At 39.0% G+C, this 26,129-nt stretch overlaps 1 protein-coding gene across 2 annotated transcripts in view; it reads left to right on the top strand.

The window, feature by feature from the left end:
* adarb1b (adenosine deaminase RNA specific B1b) overlaps positions 1-26,129 on the top strand; it is a 201,374-nt gene that overhangs the window by 173,883 nt on the left and 1,362 nt on the right. For both annotated transcript variants that reach the window (XM_084724285.1, XM_084724284.1), the window contains 6 exons: positions 3,169-3,283; positions 8,163-8,331; positions 9,932-10,083; positions 10,743-10,911; positions 20,408-20,589; positions 24,818-24,996. In XM_084724285.1, the coding sequence (XP_084580411.1) occupies positions 3,169-3,283; positions 8,163-8,331; positions 9,932-10,083; positions 10,743-10,911; positions 20,408-20,589; positions 24,818-24,996 (966 nt within the window). The remainder of the gene's footprint in view (positions 1-3,168; positions 3,284-8,162; positions 8,332-9,931; positions 10,084-10,742; positions 10,912-20,407; positions 20,590-24,817; positions 24,997-26,129) is intronic.

Genomic DNA, 26,129 nt, shown 5'->3' with positions numbered 1-26,129 from the left:
CAGGCATAATTTGCTCTGCATCACAGCTCAAAAACAATGTACATCAGTCATATTTGAGAACTGGGACAAAACCATATTTTGAGGTGGTTTTGATTTTTCTCTTCTCTTTGATTTTGCTGGGAAACTGTGTTTAAAAGATCAAACTCCAACCAACTAGGTCGACCTCCTGGTGACTAAATTTGGAATGTGATGAAAAATCTGAGGAGATGATGTTTGACAGAGTCGACCAAATGTTACATTTTTTCATTTCACAGCATAGCCGCAGTGAGCAGCCATTGTGTTTTTTAAAGTTGCTCAGAGTTCGATTGATGTTAATCAAAATACACATTTTTAAACCATCATTCTTATTTAGCTTTGATTCAGAAAGGCTAGAGAGTCATCATGACACATCGGATAGCAATATTATTTTATGAATTTGTCAAAAATTGCAAGTTTACCAGCGCTTTTCTGCCTTTTTTAAACCAAGAAGTGAGACAGGGGTCCTCAGGGTATAGCTAACCCTTTTTATGCCTGATTAAATCATGTTTTTGTAAAAATCTGACAGAGGTGACGCAAATCTGGGACACAATTTTAAAGGTCCAGCATTTAAAACAAAATCAATTTTAAAACAAAGATGTTTATAATAGCACATTTGTTTTATCCAATGTTATCAGTAGGTTGTTAGTTTTAGATGAAGGTTTAGTCTTTCACCAGGCAAGTTTAGAAATTAAATAAATTTTAAAACCAAAACATTTCATAAATTACATATATTTCACTCAAGGATGCCCTAAAGGTCACTCAGTAGGACTGTTCTATAATACATAAGGATTCACTAAGTACTAGTGTGTCCTCGTATACTACTGTGCTGTAGAGTATTTATTTTGGACAGGGTTACTGACTTTTTTTAATATATTCAATAATCAATTTTAAGTTTTTTTGGAAAGACACCAAAATGTGACTGAAAATAAAAAGTTACTATATTTATTTTTATTTTAGGGATTAACAGCAGGTCCCACATCTACTTTTTGCATTTTTTTTCCCACCTTACTTTTAAAAAGAATTCAAAGGCATTTCAGAAATATCATTTTTTTAAATGATGCCATCTTCAAAGCTGTCTTTGGATCACTTATTTGACCTTGTCAGTCATCGGTAGGCTTGAAACGCTAATTAAAATTTAAGAGGGTCCAAAATGATAGAACTTGAAATCAAAAAGACTGAGGGGGGTTTTAGAAGCTCACGAAGCTGTAAAGCTTTTTTAAACACGACACACTGGATCCAGATAATCACTATCATGCAGATAGTGGAGATGCCGGTGCCTGGTCCATATCTTACTCTGTCAGTTAGTCCTCAGAGGTCTGACAGAAGATGTGACCAGAATGTAATGGGGTAGCGTTGTTGTTGATGGTAAGTCTGCACGGACCTGCCCTGGATTTAACTTTCGGGTTGCAGAGAGGTCTACTCCAAACCGCTCCGCCTGTCAAACTCTGCTGTTGTCGTAGGTTATCATTAAAACCTCATTGACATCAGGTGTGCGGGGACTCGGGGCAGGTGGTTGCTTTTGATGCCACTGTAGAGGTGACTGTCAGAGCCGTGCCAGCGTGCGAGGAGAGATAACACTGTGGGCAAAGCTAATCAGCACAACACACTGTCAACAGCCCCCTCCCCAAAGCCCACTCTTTTTTTCTTTTCTCTCTTTACTCACTCTCTCCACTTGTCAACTGATTTATTCAACAAGAACCCCATTTTAACGATAGCGCCCCCACTAATTGCTCTATTAATTCTCTGTCGCTTGGTATTTAATTTCTGCAGCCTGTTTCCATCTGGCAAGGAACTAATGGGGAAAAATGGTTGGGGTCCACTGCTGCTGCAAAAACATCTTAACTTTAGTTTTGCATTTTATGCTTGAGTTGGTTTTAGTTGACTCTCAAACAATAAAAGCCATCAAAAACTATCAGAACATGGAAAAATAGGTCTTATTTTACTGGTTCCCAAAAAGGAAATATTTTTTGGAAATCACCCGTTCTTGGGAATAGGGACAAATCATGTCCTGCCAAAAGAAACTTTAAAAAATATTAATACCAGCACTCTAATTTTTTATTTTTTTAAGTCTTTCCTAATAATGAAAAAATTGAAAAAATCTTAAGTACTGGTAAACTTTCTAGTGTTTTCATAAATTCTTTAAATAATATTGCTGTCTCGTGTCTCAACCATAACATGTCGACTCTGTAGCCCTTCTGAATCAAATCTAAATAAGAATTATGGTTTAAAAATGTGTATTTTAGCATTAAGAGAACTCTGAGCAACTTTAAAAACTACTCACTACAACTATGCTGTGAAATAAAAAAAAGGTACATTTACTAATAAATGTAATCACTAGAAGTTTGGACTGTTACAAGGTTTAATAGCCAAGAGTTTCATCCTTTAAAATACAGTTTCCATCTTCGTTGAAGAGTAAATCACACACCACCCCCCAAAATACAATTTTGTCCCAATTCTCAAGATATATGAATTTTGTACAAGTGATCAGTACCTCCACTTTTTTTTTTTTTGCATCCCTAGAGATGAACAGTCATCTCTACACCATAGACGACCTTGACATTCGAAAGTCAAATGATCTGGCTACGAGTGGGTGACTCCGAAGTAGCAGGGAAGTAATATCGAACTAATCGCTTTAATTTGTGGTCATCCAGCCGTCGTCTCTCCTCTTGGTTGTCGTCATTTTCCATCACATTAGCGGTGGATAAAGAGGCAGCCAAGAGGAGGTGGCCGTCCAAGAACAAAAAGATGTGTGAAGTTCACTCGAGGTTCCCTCCGGAGTTCCGATTAGAGTTTTTTCACTTTGTTCGCATCTGTTGCTCAGGCTTACTTGCTTTTTTTTGCTGTGTGTGATTCACTGTCAGAAGGGAGATGGTAAATTATAACTGTCATGCCAAACTCAAACAGCGTTGCCTGAAAGACAGTTAGGTATACCTCCGGGGGTCAACCTAGTTTCACTTGTTGCCGTCTCAACGCTCTGACTCTTGTTTGGAGCTGAATGCGAACACTGTGACAGGTACATGGTGCTCAAGGGGAGGATAACATCAGACGCGCTTTGTAAACTGACATATCTGACACAAGCTCCTGTTTGTGTGGCTGCGTGCATGTCTATCTGCTGTGTGTGTGCGTGTGTGTGTGTGTGTGTTCCTCCAGGTTCTGGCTGATGCCGTCTCTCGTCTGGTAGTGGATAAATTCAGTGAGCTGACAGACAACTTCACCTCCCCCCATGCACGACGGAAAGTCCTAGCGGGAGTCGTCATGACAACAGGTAGATTCGGGGTTCTTTTATGTTGCCAACACGCCACTGACAGGCAGTTTTCAAGCATTAGGAAAAGGGAAATTCAGGTTGGGAAACTCATGGAGAAAAGTTGACAATTTTCAGAGTTCAGTCAATGTTGCCTCATAAATTAATGACACATTTTGCTGCATAAGCAACACAGTTTGGTTTTCAGCCTTCTCAGCACTGGTGGAATGTAACTGATTACATTTACTCAAACAAAGTAAGTACACTGGGCCTCGTGCAAGAATCACTCGTATGAACAGATATGTGTGTTGTTCACCAGTTTGTTCCTATTTAAAATTTTCTTTCAGATATGAATAAAATTTCTGAGTGGTCCAGACCTGTGATAGAGTCATGTGCAGTCAGTCTGCTGGTATCCAAACTGAAGTTTTCCACTAATAACTGAATATTTCATTAATTTGAGGACATTTAGAGTTTGAAAAATGAATGACACTTCATAATTATGTCAACGTTATCCTGTTTGACTGCATTTCAAATTATAATCTGATTGTTAATGTACTTATAAAGCCTCTCATCATTCATTCAATGATCTATTATTACCTGCTGTCCAGATCAACATCCTCACTTATTCTGTCCTCCGTCTCTGTGATGAAAACTTCCCCTTAACCCTCTCCTCTCGCTGCAGCCATCAGTCGCCCCTTACTGTGGCGAGTCATTTTTTTTTTTTCTCTTAAGTCATTTTCTTATCCAGACATTTCTTCTTTATTTTGGGTGACAGTCCAACCCTCCTGTAACACGCCATTAACAGCACTCGCTTTTCCTGTTTCTTTGCGTCAGCAGGTCTTTTAATTCCACTGCTGACGCTGTTAAAATGACAGATTTTACTTCATGGATCTCTGAAAGTTCTTCTTTCTACTGTTTGATGCCAGTTTCATGAATGAACACTTCCTGACATATGGAGCAGGAAGCGCAGCCATATATGGTGATTATTGGTGCGCTCGTTATGCTAATTTACACGTGCATTCAAATATGCACAGGTGGATAATTTACACAGTACAAGCCCTTCATATGAAAAAAAGTATGAGAAATTTAAGACAAGAATGCAAAAATGTTCCTGCATGAGGCCCATTGGTTTAATTTCATTTTCATTTCATTTCATTTTTTTTATTCTGTCATGCACAAACAATATACCAGGTCCAAACAGGCTTCCAAGACACCATTATTTAGAGAAATAGACCAGAAACCACAGTAGCAACATAAATTACAAGTAGTACTAGACTTGTGGCATTTTCCCAAGCTTTAGAAACAAAGGTAGCCAACTTATAAATAATAGAATTAAACATTGCATTGTATTCTGTCATCATAATGCACCAGAACATTTCTAGATTTTGAACAGACATTTAATTTAATATTCTTAACTCATCATAAAAAAGGACGATACAAAAAAAATATGATTCATTCTCAACTTCTTATTGAATTTACACAACCTGACCTCTGACTTCTTGGTAACTTTGCCATAACTGCATGATAAATTATTGCTATACATTTATTGTAACTCAGCTTCCTCAAAAACATCATGAACTCTTTGGTCCAGGGAGAATTGTGTGATTTATTCCATAGAAAAACCTTCTTATTGATCCTGTTTTCTGACATCTTAAGCAGACGATTCCACAGTCTGATCATTTCACATTTTTGCCTTATTGAACCAGGAATCCAGATCAGCCTCAACAGATAAAATATGAGCAAACTAATGATCACCTAAAAAACAGTACAGCTCTGTTCTGTATGGAATCTGACCCACATCACTGAAGCATCATTTCATATAGGAGAGACACATCAATCATAGAGTTGTGAATTTTTGTGAATTGAGATCTTTACATACTTTAACTTAGACCCTTAGTACAAATTTTAGATATTTGTTTTCCACTTGAGCCTCTCCATTCTTTGCCATTTCGTGCTTCGCTCCACTCTACACTTGTCACACATTAAATTACAACACAACAATATATAGAATAGTTAAATAGTAATAGTCAAAAGATAGGATGGGCTAGTAATAGGAGATGGGTAGCATTAATTTCCATTTCTCATATCTACTTTAATTACTAACAGTATCGTACATCTTCATATATTCCAGTGTTTAGAATTTTTATTTAAAAGATAAATAGTCCATTCTAACTCTGTCCTCAGCATTCCACTATGAAAAATGGTGTTATTTTTATGATTTATTATTTATTCTCCCATTTGCTGTATATAGTTTTTTGTGCATGGTGTTTGTGAGTAGCATAAAGAGAACTACAAGATCTCATTATACGAGTCTGTGTTGTAAAATGATCCATAAAGTAAAGTAAGTTAAAGTAGGCTGCATACAAAAGTGAACAAAGCACATTTAGAAATGAAACCAAATGTTTTCAGTCATTTTGACTAATGTGTATCAAACATCTGGTTGAAACAAAGGTCCCGCCTCTTACTGGACAGACAGCCAATCATACTTGAGGATAATGGAGTGGCCAATCAGATTTCAGAGGTGGCCAGTCCACCAAAACACCTCCAGACATGTTTTATGACATGAAAAGTTTTGAGGCATCAATTATGTCTGATCTTGTAATGACATCTACTGTTTCTTGTTTATTGAAAAATCAGCAATCTTTAAATCTGTAAATGTATTTCAAAAACCTAATTGGGCACAAAACGTGTTTTGTTTCTTTTCATTTATTTTAATTTGACTCACCATCATGATCAAATGTTATGGAGGACAAATAGAACAAAAACAACATGTGGCTAAAGTACAACAAATGTTTCTTAAAAGCACCTGGATGATACATAACGTCTGGCTTATTTGATTGTAATAAATTCATTTAAACATGTATGGTTGGTTTCATTAATACATAATTCATTATGATTACATTCAAACGTAATATGGTTATCGTCTGGTTTCTGTCTGGACCTTTATAGCCAGAGTTGTTGTGCACAATATTCATGTTGCTGTATTTATTTTATTTGTAAATGTAAAATTACTTTTAAGTCAATTCAGATAATTAAAATCATAAAAAAGTTGCATCATAATTAGATACTACAGCAGTAATGTGATTACTTTGAGGTGTGCTTTATTTAAGATACCGAGGGTTAATTTGACTTTTTTTTTTTTCAGCGTTTCAACTGCCCCTAACCACTGTGACAATTGGCCCCACTAAGGGGACAATGGTAACACTCTGACTTATTGCCTGAAATGTACAGTCTTGTCCTTAATGGTGAAAATATAGCAAATGTATTATTAATTAGTGCATATATATATATGTATATATATATATATATACATATATATATATATATATATGTACTCATATCAAAAGATGACCAGTGTATTTCAAGTAATCTATGAATTATGAAGGAAAATAAAATCAAATGTTACAATAGACCCCAGTCCCCCCTGAGTTAGTGTCTCAAAATAATGAGAAACTCTCTGAAAGTAATGACTTAGTATAAAAAAAACTTAATATCTCAAAATAATGACTTGTCAGTATTTTGAAGTACTGAATCATTATTTTGAGATTATTTCAACAAAGTTTCTCATTATAACGACTCACATGATCTTTTCCATCATATTGGCAGACACGTTCTTCCATAGACACGGTCTGTCTGTTTCTCACTGTTAACAGACACACTACACTTCACTGATTTACATCACGTCAACACTTCTGTCCATTTTATCTCTTTCTGCTGTGATCACACTTTTGTTTTAATCGCCTGACGATGTGAGTGAACGACGCTCACGTTCATTAACTGCAAACTGATTCATTCAGTTCACCAGAAATATGAGCATGTTCAGTGGACGCTGCTCTTTTGGCGTGTTCATGCTCAACACTTTATATCTTGCAGGAATTCTTGTGTTGTTCACTGTAAAACTACAGCTGGCCTGGAGATACTTCTCCAGTTTGATCTTTTCTTTAAACTCTACATAAATGTCACATGACGTCATACTTTGCGTGAACAGATCTTTCAGCCTCTGTTTCAACCAGTTACTGTTGTTACACATTTGTTAGAGCCAAATCTAACTTAAACCACAATCATCCAGTTGTCCTTGTTTAACCTGTGAGACCCATCTCCACAAATATACACTTTTCTTATTCCGGCTGAGCAAATAATTGTGCATTATAGTTTATATATGTAGTTAAGTTTCTTTACTGTCTATCAGCCTCCCCCAGTAGCCAATTATTTTAACTGCAGCACAGAGTGTGTATCTTCCCAGCTCTCTATAGACCAGATTATTGCATATTACATCTCCTACTTTCACTGAAAAAGTCAATTCTCAGTGCATGTTCTCTGGAGGTTTTCGAGTTTCCACATCCACACTTACGTAACTTGCTTACTGGGCCACGACTGGCTCCCAAACTTATGATTTCCACAAAACGTGAGCGCTCGCAGGTACACGTGCTAAACCGAGATTCAAGGTGAGCGCAGAAAAACCTTCCTTACTTCAGTGGATGAATGTGCAAACAGCCTTCTACTGTCAAACTCTGCACAGTGAAGGTCAAAAGTGAAGTAACAGTAAGAAAAACACAGTTTCGAGTGGCGGGGGGATTGTCAGATTAGCTTCATATCGACCCAAAACATAGTAAAATACTACTTGTACATTAATCAGTCAAGAGGAAACTGCATCAAAATCTCGTTATACAACCTTGTTGTAAATGCTGAAGAAATGGCCTGGCCTGAAATGGATCAGTATTAATTATTTAATATATAATAAATAGTAGTGTTGTGTCCAAGTCACAGGAATATTTTTAATACCAGACACTCTGCAGGGTTAGACAAGGACAGCAGTTTGAGGTTGGACAGCTCATACACAGTGTGTACTTTCAGGGTGCGTGTCCTTTGACTAATACGTCTCTGTTTCCTCCGCCCCCAACAGGGACCGATGTGAAGGAAGCACAGGTCATTTGTGTCTCCACGGGAACCAAATGCATCAACGGTGAGTACATGAGCGACCGCGGCCTGGCGCTCAATGACTGCCACGCTGAGATAATCGCCCGACGCTCGCTCATCAGGTACCTCTACACTCAGCTGGAGTTCTTCCTCAGGTCAGTGGACGGAATAAGTTTTTCTGCTCAGCGTCGGCTGCTCACTTGCATCAGTAATCCAGTTGCATGCACAACCCTGATTCCAAAAAAAAGTTGGGACGTTGTGTGAAACATAAATTAAAAACATATTGCAATGATTTGTAAAAACTTTTTGACCTATATTCAGTTAAATAAGGTACATAGACAAGATATTTAATGATCAAATTGATTTATTTTTTTGTAAATATACACTGATTCTGAATTTGATGCCTATTCCAGAACAGTTGTACCAGGAGCATGTTTACCTGTCATACATCACATTTTCTTGTGTTCGGAAACTGAAGACACTAGTTGTTGAAGCTTTGAAAGTCAAATTCTTTCTCATTCTTACTTGATATACGACTTCAGGTGCTCAACAGTCTGGGGTCTCTGTTGTTGTATTTTGTGTTTCATAATGCACCACACATTTTCAATAGGAGACAGGTCTGGTCTGCAGGCAGGTCAGTCTAGTACCTGAACTCTTTCACTATGAAGACATGATGTTGGAACACATCCACAATGTGTCTTGACATCGTCTCGCTGAAATATGCAGTGATGTCTCTGAAAAAGACGTTGATGTAGCATCACATATATTTATGTATGTATATGTGTAAACATTTATGTGGTTTTATTATGCAAAGCCACCTGAGGGGTCAGAGGTCACAGGCAATGGTTTTCTGGTCTTACCCCTTACATGCAGAGATTTTTCTGCATTTCTCTGGTCACCTGTTATAAATGACCCTGTTTACCTGTGGAATGTTCCACACAGAATTCCACAACTTTTATGTTGACCAGTCCTAATGTTTTGAAACATGTTGCAGGCATCATAGTCAGTTTATATTTACAAAAAAGAATAAAGTTCTCAGTGACACTAAATGTCATATTTTTGTGCTGTATTCAGTTGAATACAGTTTGAAAATGATTTGCAAATCATTGAATTGTTTTATTTAAAGCCACCCTCCAGTGAAAATCATGTTTTAAACCTTGTTAACATGTCCCACTGGTGTCTTTCATGTGTTAGAAGACATATCAGGAGTGAAATAATCAGTAAACATCATGTCTGAACATTCTTTGATGTGAAACTGCAGTGAGCAAAGATGGTCTCAAAAAAACAGATTCCTGTCAGGCTGAGGATGACATCATAAACCTAAGGAACCAATCCTGTTAATCGAGGGGGTGGAGCTATACATATCATTAGAGGCAGTGCCCAGTGTAGCTATTTGTTTCAAGAGTAACAGGAATAGCAGGTGCTGCCATGTAAGGGTGGGGGTGGGAGGGGAGGGGGCTATTTACATATTCATGAAACATTAAATACTAAATGAAGGCATTTTAACAAGATATTTGATCTTATTTTGAACAAAAACTATATCAGACACAATTTATGACTTCTTGCAGAGCATTTTATATTGTTTAAAACATGACTGGAGGTGGACTTCAAGCTTTGCAACATCCCAACTTTTTGAATTGTGTTTGTATTTGCACTGCTCATTGCTTTCATTCATTTTAAGTCCATTTAAATGAGCTATTATGAAAACTATGCTGTTAGCCTTGCATTGAAGTTGCCGCTTGTCTGTTGTCATAGCAACAACAAGGAGGACCACCAGAAGTCCATATTTGTCCCATGCGAAAAGGGAGGCTACAGGCTAAAGGACAACGTTCAGTTCCACCTCTACATCAGCACCTCGCCCTGCGGAGACGCCCGGATCTTCTCTCCGCACGAGGCCGGAGTTGAAGGTACCCAGCATCCATCCCTTCACGCCGGCCTCGTCTCTCCTCCTCAGCTCTGCCGACGCGCTTTTAATTTGGTCCCATCTTGGTTCACAATTCAGCCTCAACAACAGTGTATTTTTATTTAATTAAATTTGTTGGTTTTCCTCTCACTCGTGCTTGGTTTCATTTAATTAGAATTTTACTCCAATGTCCAAATACGTATTACAGACACATTTAAACAAGGCTCTAGTAATTAGAGCTTTTTGTCATTCGCTGTCTGTCTCTATCAGTCTTTCCCCCGCCCAGCCTTCCCACACTGTCTGTCTGATTAACCTCCCTCTTACTCTTGTCAAAGTGTTTTCCATTGCACATGGCAGACTGAATAGAAAACAGCCACATTCAATTAGTCACTGAATAGATGGCGCCTGCTGGCGGAACAGCAGAAAACATTGATAACGTAATAATAAATAATAGGTCATGCTTTTGTGGAAACCATTTTTGTTGCTTTCTTTTCTTTCTGTTTCTGTTGAGGACATACATTTTGGCGATATTTGCACACTTACCATCGCATGTGTAATTGTTTTATACAGCAGTCTTATTAGTCCATGATTTCCTCTGTAGTTTCGTGCGTTTATAAACGTACCTCTTTTTGCATTTCTCTCTTTCCGTGCTGTCTCGCACAGACCAAGGAGACAGACATCCCAACCGGAAAGCACGGGGCCAGTTAAGGACCAAAATTGAGTCGGGGGAGGGCACCATTCCTGTGAGGTCCAGCAACACCATCCAGACCTGGGACGGGGTGCTGCAGGGGGAGAGGTTGCTCACCATGTCCTGCAGTGACAAGATTGCAAGGTAACCTGGCTCAAGTATAGCCTTTATGAGGCGTTACCACAAACACTTTATTATAGTTAATATTCAGTAATAACCTAGCAGCTGTTTTGTTTCTTATTTCGCAGAAAATCATGAAAGAAATATTTTGACATTTGGGGAAATATGCTAATTCACTTTCAGTCTGTCCTTGTGGTTCACTGCTCATTCTACAACCACACCAAGGTCTGTTCTAATATTTAACACTTAAAAGTTTCTTCACTTAAATGATTATGTCGACTCGCTGTAGAATAGTTATGAAAATCCACATCAACAACATCAGCATGAATTAGAGCCACTTTCAATCGACTTTTCTCCAAAGATTTTTCTCCTCTCTATGATAGGTGTAAATTACATTTCAACAGATGGGCTGGTCTCCCATTATCCCTAGTAGGTCAAGTCAGTTTGGTTAAAATTATTGTTTTACCTAAGTTTTTATGTCTTTTTTCGCATATCCCTGTACTGATCAAGAAGTCATTTTTTAGATCGCTGGATCAATTAATAAGTTCGTTCCTCTGGGGCAATAAAAACCCACGCATTAGGAAATCAGTGCTACAGCCCCCCAAAGCTGTCAGCGGCTTAGCATTGCCTAATTTCTTACACTATTACTGGTCTTGTAATATTCATAAACTTTTATATTGGATCAATAACACAGCAGATGACATGCGCCCCGCATGGTTGGAGATGGAACTTGCATCCTCTAAACTCTCTCTCCATTCCCTGATTTGCTCTCAACTCCCTTTGACTGCCTCCAAATGTACCCAGTGGTAATTAACTCTGTTAAAATCTGGAACCAAATTAGGAAATGTCTAGGCCTTCATAGGGCCTCAGAACTCTCCCCCAGCGTAAACAATCACCTATTTCTGCCCTCTTGCACTTACGTAACTTTTCGGACTTGGTTTGACAAAGGAATAACTAAACTTAAGGACCTCTATAACCAAGGGACTTTTATGTCCTTGTCTGAGCTCTCAAAGAAATTTGACTTACCTAAATCCCACCTATTTCGTTTTTTTTCAGCTAAGATTTCATTCAAAATCAGAACCCCAAATTCCCTAGTCATCCTCCAGAAACTCTGGTAGACACTTTGCTGGCCCTTGATCCTGAAAAAAAAAACGAATTAGAGCCACTTATTTAAAAAGAAAATACCTCACTTTTAAAGCTGGTTCACCTGCTACTCCCGTTATTTCTTTCTTTCAAAACAGCGGTGAGTTCAGTTTCAATTAAAGGAGAAATCTGTAATATATTTACTTCAATTTATCATAAAATGACCGTGATCTGTCATCAGATATTAAGGAAACATTCCAAGCTGAAATACTCACTTCTCTGACAACAACGCTACAGCCGCAGTGTCCTTTGAAATTTCTATTCCGGTCTCTAATTTGCGTTATTGTTTACCCATTTCACGGAAATGTGAGTTCAAATTAATGCTGAATGTTCACCGATTGAGTAAGTGTCTGTTTATGAGTCATGAGAAATCATTAGACGGAGTAGATGTTTATAACAGTTAAATTGAGCAAAATGTTAATGGAGTTTGGCAGGCAAGGAGACAGACAGCCACTAAAGTCCAGAGTGTGTATTTTCAGAGCAGTGGGTTTTTGTTTGTTCCATTGACAGACAGCTTACAGTCATAAACAGCTGATCATCTTACAGTGTAGGACTCATGCTTACTTGTTATTATGAGATTACAATGTTGGGCTCATCTTGAGCTCTTGCAGCCTGATGGAGCTTCTTTGTCATGTGGGGGAGTGGGGGGGGGGCAACTCACTCCAAACACAGATATATTAGACAAGGATTCAACCTATTTAATAAACTGTCCACGGCTCCAACTCGCTATTTGGACTGCAGTACTCATCTTAAGACACACAATTGCTACATATTTCTCTTCTACAACAAAACTATGACCGGTGTGTTAACTGCATACCAAAATAATCAGAGCACACAAGGCCAAATAGCTTCCTAAGTTAAGGCAATTTATTAAACAGAGTGTGGCACAGTGCTCTCTTCACATAAAACACACCGTGGCTACATTACATCACTTCACAGAGAACAATAAGGGAAAGCAGCACCTATCTGTTTCAACCAAATATTGTGTGGTTTAGCTTAAACCACAACTCCTGCAATGACAGCAAAGCACAGTTAAGAGTCTGACACTGAGCTGAAATGAAATGGCTGCATGGGCGAAGGTAGGAGGAGCTCTGACTTTGTTGCCAAGGGTTACAGCTTGATTCTATTGGGTGTGGCTGCATTGCATTCAGACTGCACCGTGTCTGCCGGAGCTGATATAAAATAGAAGAAGTACCAAAGTATAGCCAAAGCACCTCGATCACCCCCTGGCATAAACCCCGCCCCCTTTATTAAAAAGGAGGGAACATGGATCAAACTAAAACATCAAAGTACAAGTCAAGAACATTTTTCCCAAACATGGTTTTTGTCATTTTAGGTTGTTCTTAGCACAATTATGGTTGTTCAAGTGTTAATTGTTCTGATCAGTTTGATTTTAATTAGTTATATGATGTTATAAAAACATGGCATTATGCCATGATTGACAGCTGAGCTCTCCTCGTGATCACCTGGCTGTGTGGGCGGGAACTCAGTATCACGGTTCCAACACTGGTCAGTACTGCGCAGACTCTGGCTCTAAACGACGTCACCAGCACAAGATGGCAGCACTCTTATGCGGGATATTTTTGGCTTCAGTTTTATGCAGTGGGAGGAAGTGAAGTCATGTGGTCCATCTTTATTTACCGTCATTGTTCTGGACCAGCGGTGCTGCAGCACATCTCTTGCCGCTCTGCTCACTTCAGATACTCTACATGCCAGGTGTATTTTTGACAGATGCCACGTCAAAATGCACAGAGCAGATCGAGCAGGCAGGAAGTCAGGCACAGAAATGCAGCATCGAAAACCTGAAACTTTTCAAAATAAAAGACCCCCTGCAGACTATTTAACAACATAGCCTAATTACCTGTTGTAGTGGCACAAAAATCAATGAAAGAGGATCAAATCAACAGAATCTGAGCAAGCACATGTAATCAGGCGTTCAAAACACTGCTGGTGGTAGGTGCAGCTGTGTGTGGGATGGATCTAAATTTTGCTGGAGATACAATGTGCCTAGTGGAATCAACAGGTTAGATAAGTTTATTCTAAATATGAAGTCACAGCTAGCAGCCGTTTAGCTTAGCTTAGCATAATGAATGGAAACGGGGAAACAGCTCACCTAGCCATGGCAAGAATTCAACATATTTCCCATATTTCCAATATATGTCAAAACTATTTCTTAAGCTTTAACCTTTTGCCTCATATACTACAAGTACTACAATCTCCTGCCCTTGCTGTAACTTTAGACTGAAAGAATATTTAGCCCTATAATGTTTATTGATACTCTTTTGCCATGTTTTTTTTTATTTATTTACTCATGCTGCGATGAATGGCATTATATCCTCGCTCTGTCATTTCAAGTCCATCATTCTCTTCAGGGAGTGTCAGGGACAGCTGAATTGATGGATGCTCTGTCCCCGGGGCATTTTTGCAGGCAGATCATAGCGTCTTTAGTCTCTGTCCATGTTCAAGGCAACACTGTGCTTCCCTTGTGATGAACGATAAAAACTTCTCCATAACTCTTCTCTCGAGTCCCTTTTTCTCTCCTCCTCCTCCTCCTCCTCTTCTTCTTCCTCCGTCCAGGATCATAATACCTTGCCTGAACGCTCAGAGTGATTGAATGCTGAATGTGTGTGTTTGATGAGGGAGATGTCGACTGTGTAGCGGGTGCTGTTTGCACCGTGCGAGGAGTCTTGTTGCCCTTTCAGCGTGTCATCGCCGGTGCTGGTGGTTCAGATTTTGTGTGGTTGTCCGTAGTGGAGTGATCCAAGTCAGTAGAGGGCAAAATAGGTTGGAGACTGTACATTTAGTCATGTGGGTTATTTCTGGCCAACCTTTACTAGATAACAAGGAAAAACATGAGATATTTTAAAGCTGACACCAGCTACAGTTACACAGTTGATATAGAGCATCAGAAAATAACCCTTAACAGCTGAGATGGGGGATTTGGTGTTATGACCAGAGGAGAGTCGCCACAATAGTAATATTTTTCATCCTTTTATTCAGAGATTCACCAACATATTTAATATCTTCAGGTAAACTAATAACATGTGTCTGCTACCATAAACCATCTAAAGTTTTAAGTCAGAAAAAAGATTGTGAGGAATTAATTAAACTGAAAGTAAACCCTGTCTGTTGTTACAACTGAACCACACGTCAGTCTCAGTTGTAACAGCGTGCACCAATGTAGCGCCGCTAAAAAGAAGACAGCATCACACCAAAAATCAACAATATTTCAGTCAAGCAACTATTTCTTTATTGATTTCATACCAACGATGTGCTCAGATTAAATCAAACCACCCATTATTGAGCACTGGGACACTTCATGTTCTACCCCCAAAAAAGTTAACTTGATATTATATATATATCATATTATTATCAACACAGCTTTTATGTTTTTGGGTGGTTTGGAGGATTTATATGTATGAAATATATGTTTTTTATGGTTTGCTTTAATTTTTGTAATCTCTAAACCAGAAAACAGCCTTGTCCCAGACAATTAAAAATGTGTTTAAAGCCTTCAAAATTTAAAACTAACAATACCCACTGATAATATAGTCATAAACGTGCTATTACAATCATCTTTGTTTTAAAATGAAAATGTCGGCCCAGATTTCTTTCCGCTCCATCAAACATGATTTAATCAGGCATAAAAAAGGGTTAGCTATACCCTAAGGACCCTTGTCCACTCTCTGGTTTGGAAAAGGCGGGAATGCAGTTACCTTTTTTTGTATGCAGATTATATAATCCCGTTACATGTAATCTGTTACTCCCTGAGCCTGATCTTCCACGGTGAGGAAAAGACTATGAAAGGTTCTCACTCTGCCGTCTCTTGTCACAGCTATTAGCCAGGTGAGAAATGTGCTGCCCACCTGCTCCTGTCCCCTTGTGAGTGATTGTTAGCCGCGGGGCTGCTATTTAATACAGCAACTGACTGGCACACTTTGACCGTGCCCGTAATGTTCCCCTCCTCTGCACGTTGTTTCCTCTCCCTTTCCATTTTCCCTTTGATTACACGGCCGGCCGCACGGCTCCGGACAGAAGCAGCAGCAGCAGCAGCAGCAGCAGCTCTCCACCTCGGTGTGTGTCATTCCCAGATATTTGAATGAGCTCATTAGCAGACAGGCAGAGCTCTTATAGGTTATTTCTCTCTGTTCGTCCCTTTTCCTCCCATGGTTATTCATCTAGCAGCTGATTACGAGGGCCTTCTCACTTGTTCTGACCCTGTTTTCATGTGTGTGTGCACCGAGCATGATATTGAATAAGACAGCACAACAAAGAAATACAGAGATATTTGATGGGAATTAAATTGAATGCCTCTGAAAACATAACTCAAAATGTGTGCTCACTCGTTTGTGGTTCCTTTTATTTTCCTGAGTGTGTCCTTTACAGGTTTTCAGGTGTATTTCTTGTTATGTTGAAAAAGTGTGTGTGTGTGTGTGTGTGTGTGTGTGTGTGTGTGTGTGTGTGTGTGTGTGTTATTACGCTGTTTGTGCAGCACAGAATATTACGAGGCTGTTTGACTGTGCTGAATGTGTGCTCTACCGCTCGCAGCTATGAATTTGGAGATTTCATTTTGCCCTGCTTCAGTTTCACTCACAGCGTCACGCACCCCCTCACACACGTACACACAGAGAATATTGCATATGGAAACAACGGTCCCTCTCAGTAGCCGGGGGTCTTGTGTTCGCTTTTTCCTCATTGTTCTGGGTCTATATTGGTAATTTCACCCGCTCTCAAACAGACCGCTGTATTAAGTGAGAGGGAGAACGAGAATCATTACACCGTCACGTCCTGGTTCTCCAGAACCTTTAGGGGTCCAGATCGGTTAGTGATAATCAGTACTATTGTTAATGTGAACAAAACCAGCAAGAAGACCAAAACCAACAATGAATGGATCCAACTACCTGTTAGTAATGTATGGACACACTCTTATACACCCAGTCATATTTACAAGATAATAAATCTACATCATTATTATAGAATTATGACTTTTTATCTCATAATTGTAACTCTTTATCTCATAATTATGATTTTTATGTCAATTTTGCCTTTTTTCCTCATAATTTTGACTTATGTCATAATTTTTATCTCTTAATTTCAACCTCTTATCATAATTATATTTTTTAAGGTAAAATTTTTTACTTTATCTCATAATCTGGACTTTTAATCATAATTATGACCCTTTACCTCATCATTTGCACTTTGTATCTCATAATTATGATTTTCATCTCATAATTTAGATTTTCTCATAATTATGACTTGCCATTTTTCTCATTTTTTTCCTTCACTGGCAGACATGGGCTTCCATAAGTGTTGCACATACAGCACATATATAGTAGTTCTAAAGGAGTAATCTGTCATGTATTTACTGTAATGTATCATAAAATTAACATGATATGTCATTAGAGATTAAGGAAACATGCTCAGTTGAAATTCTCGATTCTCTGACAATAAATATAGCTTTTTTTAAAGAACGACTCCATGTATTAAAGCTTCTGAAACCTTAACTTGGCTTGAAACAGTAAAAATGCATGTATGTTTAGTTTAGTTTGTCATTAAACATCCACAAAGATCTGAATGAAAAGAAACATTCATAACTAACAGGTGGGTCACGTTTGATTGACAGCTGCCTCAGGAGTCCCAACATGGAAACTAAGTAACGTCCTGCTGTGGACCACTGCAGACGCAGGCAGCAGCAAAATGAGTTTTAGCACCTAAAAAGAAGATGTATATATCATTTAAGTGTAGGTTCTATTTAGAACATGTTGGCATCTGTACTTTGTCATCAAGCACCATTTTTAAAGAGGAAACTGAAGCTGTTGTCTTTTTACCTCACAGGACACAGAAGTTGTAGGAGTTTGTGTTTGTTAGTCAGTTTGTGTTATTGTTTAACCTCAGTGTGACTTGTTTTAACACGTTTGTTCGGGTCTGATCCAACGTTACTTGCTGTGGATCGAGGCAGCGGTGGACCAGCAGGTCCCGCCTCCTGTGAGGGAAAATTATTTTTCTTTTTTTCTGTTCTTTTTTTTTTTTTTCAGTGGAGTTTTGAGGCTGTGAAGACGACACAGACGGCGGCTTCGGTAAAAACTGTCTAACAGCAACATAAAGCAGGAAAAATGTTCTAAATATAGCGTACATTTAAATCAGTATTGATTTCGGTCAGTTGCTCAGACTCAGAGAGCAGCTGCAGAGCAGAGAAGTTTTGCTGCACCCACACAGCAACTGACATGGATTTATTTTAGGGTTGGTTTAAAACAGGAAAGTGAACAAAAACAATGACAATATTTCAATGAACCTGATTTCAAATACTTTTTATACGCTCACTGTTATGTACATTAGAGCCTAAATGACATGGTTAGAAGACTGCAGTGGATTTGGGTTTAGAGAGACTTAAAAGATTTACGTTCAGGGAATGAATGAGTTTGACTTGAGAGATTGAATAAATTACTCGCCGGCGGTTTTGTTTTTGATTTTTCATGAAAATTGTTGGCAACAAGAAGAATCCTCCCTTCATCCTCTCTCTCGTCTTTCTCCTCACCTCACCCCTCACGCTCTCCCTCCTACATCCCTCTTCCTTGTCCGTCTCTGCCCCCCCCACCCTCCTCTCCCTCTCAGACGATGCTTCACAGAGCATGTCAATGGGAAAATGACTGGGGAGAGATGGCTAATGACACAGCGCAGGAATACACAGAAGTTTGTAGAAAATGAAATTGGATAGCTCAGAGTGTACACAGCTGTAGGATTGTGGGTGATCGTGTGTGGTAGATTGCATTGGCTGGTTATGTACTAATATATTTTGCTTGTGCTGTTGTATGTGTGTGTGTGTGTGTTCACTTATGCAGACACCACATTATCATATTTTTTTTTATTTGCTCATGCTCTTTTCAGAAACTTGTCATATTTGTCACACAGGACAAAGTTCTTTAGCTCCAAACTCACCGGCTACTTTTTAGGAAGATAATGATTTTACACACCATCCCTTTGAAAGTCATCTGCATTTTTGTGAGGCATGTTTTCATGGTTGAGACAATGAGAAGAAAATATTGGTAGAAAAGAAGGAGTTTGCTGTCACAAGGAGCTCACAGAACTTTTTATGAAGTGTCGTCTGTGAGTTTCTATGGAGTCAAAGTGTGTGTCCTGCAGCTCATTTCAACATAACAGATGTTTTCTGATGTTTATACAGAGGTGGCAAAAGTACACAGAAAAAGACTGGTAAAAGTAGAAGTACTGCTTCAACTTCTTTACTCAAGTAAAAGTGTGAAAGTACAGGGCCTGAAATTTACTTGAAGTATAAAAGTAAAACTGTCCAACTGTCTCCCTGCAAAGCTAACTGGACCTGGACTGGACCTGGACCACTGCAGAGTGTCTCTCTGTCTTTTTTGTACTGTTACGACGTTTACGCTCTTTTGTGTCTTCTCATGTCGTTAATGCTGTTTTCATCTTTTTGCCTCTTTTACATTGTTTTGGTTGTGTTGTATACCTTGTTTCTGTCCTGTTACGTCTTGTTAATCCTTGTTACGTCTTTCACGTCGTTTTTGTGTTGGTACTTATTTTATGTTGCTTTTGCTTTGTTGTGTCTTCCTTTTACGTTGGTTTCATCTTTTTACGTCTTTAACATCATTTTCATCTAGTCATGTCTTTTATGTTTTCGTTTTGTTACGTTATTTATGATGTTTTTCATCTTATGTCTTCTATATTGTTTTCATCCTGTTAAGTCTTGTTACATTCTTACGTTGTTTTTGTGTTGTTACTTCTTTTGTCACTCTTACCTTGTTAAGTCTTTTTGTCTTGTTACGTCTTTTACATTGTTTTCATGAAAATCTTTCTTTATTGACACTTTTTTTATCTTGTCCAGTTTTTCACATCATTTTCGTCTTGTTACGTCTTTTGCATCATCTTGTTACATCTTATGCATCGTTTTCATCTAGTTACATCTTATTACATCTTTTACATCATTTTTGTCTTGTCACTTTTATAAAATAAAAATAAAAATAATCAATAATTCCCCTCAAATGCATTTAAACTAATGTAAGGAGCCTGTTTTGAAAATGTGAGGAATAGAAAGTACAGATGTTTGTGTTCAAATGTAGGGAGTAAAAGTAAAACATTGTGAGAAAAATAAATACTTAAGTAAAGTACATACTTGAAAACTCTATTTAAGTACAGTAACAGTATTTGTATTTAGGTACTTGTCACCTTTGTATTTATGAATGTGAGTAAAACGTTGAACTGTTTGGTCTGAACATTATTTAAATAATTTTCTCCACAGCCACCACAATAATGCAGCTAAAATGGCACATTTGCAACAAGTAAGCTAATGTGTGTGTGTGTGTGTGTGTGTGTGTGTGTGTGTGTGTGTGTGTGTGTCTTCCCTCTGCAGGTGGAATGTGGTGGGCATTCAGGGCTCTTTGATGAGCTACTTCACAGAGCCGATCTACTTCTCCAGCATCATCCTCGGCAGCCTTTACCACGCCGACCACCTCTCCAGGGCCATGTACCAGCGTATCGCTGATATCGAGGACCTGCCCCAGCAGTTCACCCTCAACAGGCCTCTGCTCAGCGGTCAGTGCCTGCTTTGATGTGGAGGAGATGAGGAAAATAAGAATAAGATTTCTGCTGAAAGATGCTGTAACTTGAACTTAATGAGAGCTCCGGCTGAAGTAACAGCAGGATCATGTTCACATTTTCATGTTTTTAGGGAAACTTCTTGTTAATCTTTGTCTATCAAACATGCTGTGTGAATATCAAAGAGGAAGATGGTAATCCTGAGCAGGAAACACATTTATCCACCTTGCTGGTCAGTCCACAGCAGGAAGACACTTATTGCTTTTCTCCTCTGTTTGATCTGAGCTGACATTTACCTAGTTCCTGTGGAATTTGAATAGCTTTATCGTTCTTTGTAAATTTTCAGCATTGGCTTGACCTTTTAAAAAGGCCATATAGACCAAGACTCCCGCAGGTTTTTTTTTTCTTACTTTCCATTTTTAGATGTAGCATTCAGTCTTTGTCTTCTGGTCATTCAGAGGACTTTGTAAAACAATAGCGTTTAAGATTTCCCTGTTAGAAATGTTACATTTGCCAAATCTTTTTGCATTTGGTTCTTCAGACCATCATTAAGGACACTCATTCTTCACTCACTTTTTGACCTTTCATTTCTCCCCCACAAGTGTCTGTTTCTGAAACTAAAAGGGTCATTTTCATATAAACTAGTATATAATTTAATATACACTAGGGCTGCAACTAAAGACTGTTTTAATAGTCTGTTAGTTATCGATTATTGAAACAATTAATTGATTAGTTGGCCAAAAAATACAACTTGCATTTTGAATTTTTTCACCTGAGTTTGTGAGAGAAGGTCGTGTCAAGAAGTGAACCCTAGAATGATCAGTGCAGATCTCGCGAGAGTTCTGCAAATCAAGGGTTACCTTCTAGACATGAACAAGAGAGAGGAGCACAGCTCCAGCAACAGAAAGTCGATTCATAGCGGTCCATGTTTGAACTGTGTGGGGTCGCCACAAATAAATGAATGTTTGGTAAACACTGACAATCAAGCCATATTATTTGTTCTTGATTCTGGGATCCTGCACACAGGTATAGATAGAGTTGTCTTGGCTTTTAGCTGCAAACTAGCTAACAGGATGTCTTACTGAGGCGAGTCAGAGTCCAGTGTACCTCTTCTTCAAATGTTCATGCATCACTGACGTGCTCCCATGATAAACGAGGTCCACCTCACAAATCTTGCCGATGATCCTTTTCGTTGCCGCATTGAGGGTGAAATGCTCCCAGTATTTAGCCGTGGATTGTTTACCTGTCGGTTCCTGGTCCTTATTGTGCACGTGCACCTCTCAGCAGAGATGGCTCACTCACTACTTCCATCAGCTTCAGAAAAACAATGCTTAGTTCAGCTTCACAGCACTGAAAAGACAATGATGTAACCAATGAACTGTCAACAGTTAAATTTAAATTTGTCATTGATTTTTGTCGGCTACATTAACTATCATTGCACCTCTACTATACACTTGTAACATCAGCAAACCAGAGAAGAAAAGCTGCTTAAGTAAAAATCATTTTGATTTTATTGACCCTTTGCTACGTCCTACTCTGCTTAGTTACTGTTGCTACCAGAGACAGTGTAATAAATAGTGGACAGAGCTTCTGAGACGTCGTCCAGAGGTTTCTGCAGAGCTGTTTTTAAGTTCACAGTGTGGTAGCTGTCATCTTGACCATGCCTGACTCTACTAACTCCCAGCAAAAATGGGCAAAAAAAGCAGCTATCTAGTGGCTAGCCATCTGTGATGACACACATCTGTCATGCAAAGCAGGCATGTCCTTAATAATATATAACATAAACAGGTGAGTTAACTTATATAAAAGTTCATCCCTGTACAGTGGTAATGAACAGGAATATTGGCCACGGAGACCAAAACTATTTTTTTACCAGGCTGTAAACATGTCTGTTTCTGCTGTGAAGTTTTAATATGAGGCTCTATGAGGGTTGACCCACTTTTGGAGCCTCAAGTGGTCATTTGAGGACCTGCAGTTTTTGGCACCTTCACTTTTCAGTCCCAGAAGTTGCTGCTTGGTTGCTACACCTGTCAAACTTTCTTTCAGTGATATTAGTAGTAAAATTACCATCGATCAAATCGATCAGTTTCTACTGGAGGTTCCAAGCTAATTAGCTGGACATGCTAACATCTGCACCTTACATCAGAGCAGATAAACACACCATCACTGAACTGCTGCAGCTCGCACACGCCGTGGTGTGCTGCGTTTCTGCTGCAGGGCGGTCACTGAAAGTTCTGTCTTCCTACACTGAGTTTGCAGAAGAGTTTGGAAGCGAAGAAAAGAGCTGTTCAGTGATTTTCCATCTCATTCAGAGAGGGAGGGAGAGAGAGAGGGATAGAGGAAGAAAAGAAAAAAGATAAACCTGTTTTTTTCACATCTGTGACATGCTGCACAGATGTATTCAATGAAACTGTAGTGAGAGGTGTCCTGTTACTGATATGGCGCCGATACGACTGTCAACAGATCACTCTTAATGTGTATATGTGCTGAGAACCGCACGCGTCACGCAGAAAAAATAGTCACATCATAAAAACAACTCTGGAGGAAGTGTTTAGTGAAATAACAGTTAAATTAACAAAAGCTACTTCAACACTCCAATCCAAGCAGGTGAAGTGACGCTTTGGTCATTTCCTTCGGATCCTCAGGGATGATAAGGGACATGATATCTCAGGGTCTTGAGCTACACACAGATGCTCCTGCTCCTCCTATCTGGTTGCTCTCTAAATGGCGGGTAAAGGAGATAATAGTAGAGGGTTATTAACCTTTTCCGCTTAAGAGAGTTTTTAGCGGTGAAGCACTGTGGCGTTAGAGCACTGAGGATTTCATCCCCTTTAAATCATCGTCTGCCACAAGTGCTGCCAAATGGAACCAAGGAGCTTAATACACACACACACACACACACACACACACACACAAGCAAAGAGCAAGACACCAGGATTTATGGCATCCATATATCTCCCATTTATGCTTCAGATATAGTGGAGGCCGATGCCTGGTAGTGAGCTGGAAGAGAGCGGGCTCTGACCTCAAAGTCCCTCTGGGTGGGTGATATTTTGTCTCCACTCAGCAGGACAACAAAGGAAAAAAAAAACTTGCTATTTGAAGATATTGGAGTCGTGGGAGCAGCTGTCATTTGAAGAAACGGGCTGCTGGGTTTTGATACCTCATCCTTTGTTTAATACATTCCTGTGGGTCTCCCACAGAAAGAAAATAATTATCTTATTACTGACACTGTTCTGCTTGAAAGCTTGAAAACAGTTTTTTAATGTTTTGAGGGTCTTAACATAATATTAGGAAAAGATTCTTAAAATGTGAACAGTGCTGCTGAAGGAAAACATTTAGTTCAGTCTGTTTTAACATACGGTGGCTTTCCTGTTCCCGTGATAACTTCTAAAACCGTGACTTTCCAGCTTGGTGATGATGCATTTTTATGTTAATCCAATGAGTTTTTACATATTTTATTTAGCTTAAGAAGCAAAGAATTTTCTCAAGCCATAAAGGAAGACTTAATCCTTTGCTCTGAAAAACTTAAAGGGATAGTTTGGATTATTTTGATTGGGGTTGTATGAGGAAGGCTACTTATAAAAAGTGTAATGCCTGCACTTCAGTCGACACCACCCCAGTGTACTGCTGTATATGGGGCCATCAGCAAAATGTATTTTAGACGCCAAAAAATCTATATAAGTAAGAGTATGCTATGTTTAGAATATTTTCACTGCTCTACCTTGCCATCGGACAGCCTTTTCTGACAGGAAACAGCCGCTGTATACGCCAAATATGGCTCTATCCAAACCAACCAGACTGTTTTATAAAAATCATTCATTTTACCTCACAGAACTCTGGAGGTGCTGGTCTACCGCTGCTGGTGCCTTAAAAGTTTAGTAAAGACTCACTAAAGTCACACAATAACACAAACGAACTAAGCGATCGACGCAGTGGTAGATCAGCAGCGCCTGTTCTGTGTGAGGTTAAATTACTGTTTTTGTCAGTGGAGTCTGGCTGAGTAAGAGATGATGATATTTCATTTATATAACAGAGATTTTCTGTCAGAAAAGTCTGTCAGATGGCAAAGTTAAGCAGGGAAAACCCTGTTGACAACAGATTATTGCTTGGATTCTGTGCTGGTAATACACTGAGTATGGAGCTGCATGGTTGTCTTTGGACAGTGATGATATTTGATCAGGTGCGCTGTTCAGTTTTTGACCTGTGTTCTTTTCGACTCCAGGTATAAGTAATGCAGAGGCCCGGCAGCCCGGCAAGGCACCCAACTTCAGTGTGAACTGGACGGTTGGTGACCAGGGCCTGGAGGTGATCAACGCGACCACGGGCAAGGACGACATGGGTCGCGCTTCACGACTCTGCAAGAACGCCCTCTACAGCCGCTGGGTGCGCCTCCACTCCAAGGTAAATCTACCGCACTGTTGTTTTAAAGCATTTCAGTCCACGCCATGAAGCAGTTTGATACCCCGCCCTCTTCACCTGCAGTGGGCTGCTTCCTGTTTCTGTTGTTCTGCTTACATTTTAGTCTTTCACTCTCCAGTCATGGTTTTGCTGAATCCATCAGGTGTTTGGAGAACAATTTAAGAAGTGCTGCTGGTCTGATCCATCTGCAAAATGTTAATCTTCCCACATTGAAATTTATTTCATGACAGATTTGATTTATGTCAAAAAGCTACTAGAGATGTGTACTATTAAACATCCATGATCCAGAAATACTAGTCGGTTAAACTTTTTAACAATATTTCATTTATGTACATTGGCGGTTAACTGTTTCCTCTAAGATGTTTACCTGCAGACTGTGACAAGTTGAGGCATTTAGTGAGTTGTTGTCACGTTTTGAAGGATGATTCAGTGCAAAGTGCCACACATTTCAGCTGCATTTAAAAATATGTTTTGGCTGTTGCAGAAGGTGCAGACTGTGATTCATGGCTTCAAATGACTCTTAATTCACACAGTATTTTTTCAGACAAGCTTTAACATTATTAATTAATCAGTTGTGCTTAATTTTAACTGCTTCCCGAGTGTTTTCTTACTGATAGTCTTGTCAGCTCGTCTAAATAATAAATTAGCATTTTATCAACAGGGAAATTGGTCGCCAGGAGCATCTAGTTTTAATGTTTAGAAATATAGAGAACTTAACACATGTGGCTCTGGACAGATCTTTATTTTCTTTTTGGCCAAAAATGTCTCTTTCATAGTAAAGTTGGCAGGACTCCTGATCTAGACCTTAAAGGGACAGTTCACCGCAAAGTTCAAATATACTACTCTTTTTTTTTTGGTATTTCTCTTACCTTTAGCGTTATTTATATATTTAGATGTGTGTGTTGTAGAGTTTTGGAGATATCAGCCGTAGAGATCTCTGCCTTCTCTCCAGTATGGAACTAAATGGCACTCGCCTTGTGGTACTCAAAGCAAAACATCAAAATACATTTGAAAAACTGGACAGCAATGTCTCTTCCCACAAATCATGAGCTGGTTTCTCAAGATAATCCACAGACCCTGTCACAGACCAGAAGGTACTCATGGATGAGACAGCT

This window comes from Lutjanus erythropterus, chromosome 8, assembly GCF_056507025.1.
Source record: "Lutjanus erythropterus isolate fLutEry1 chromosome 8, fLutEry1.hap2, whole genome shotgun sequence".
Lineage (NCBI taxonomy): Eukaryota > Metazoa > Chordata > Actinopteri > Lutjaniformes > Lutjanidae > Lutjanus > Lutjanus erythropterus.
This window is presented reverse-complemented; position numbering and strand designations above follow the sequence as displayed.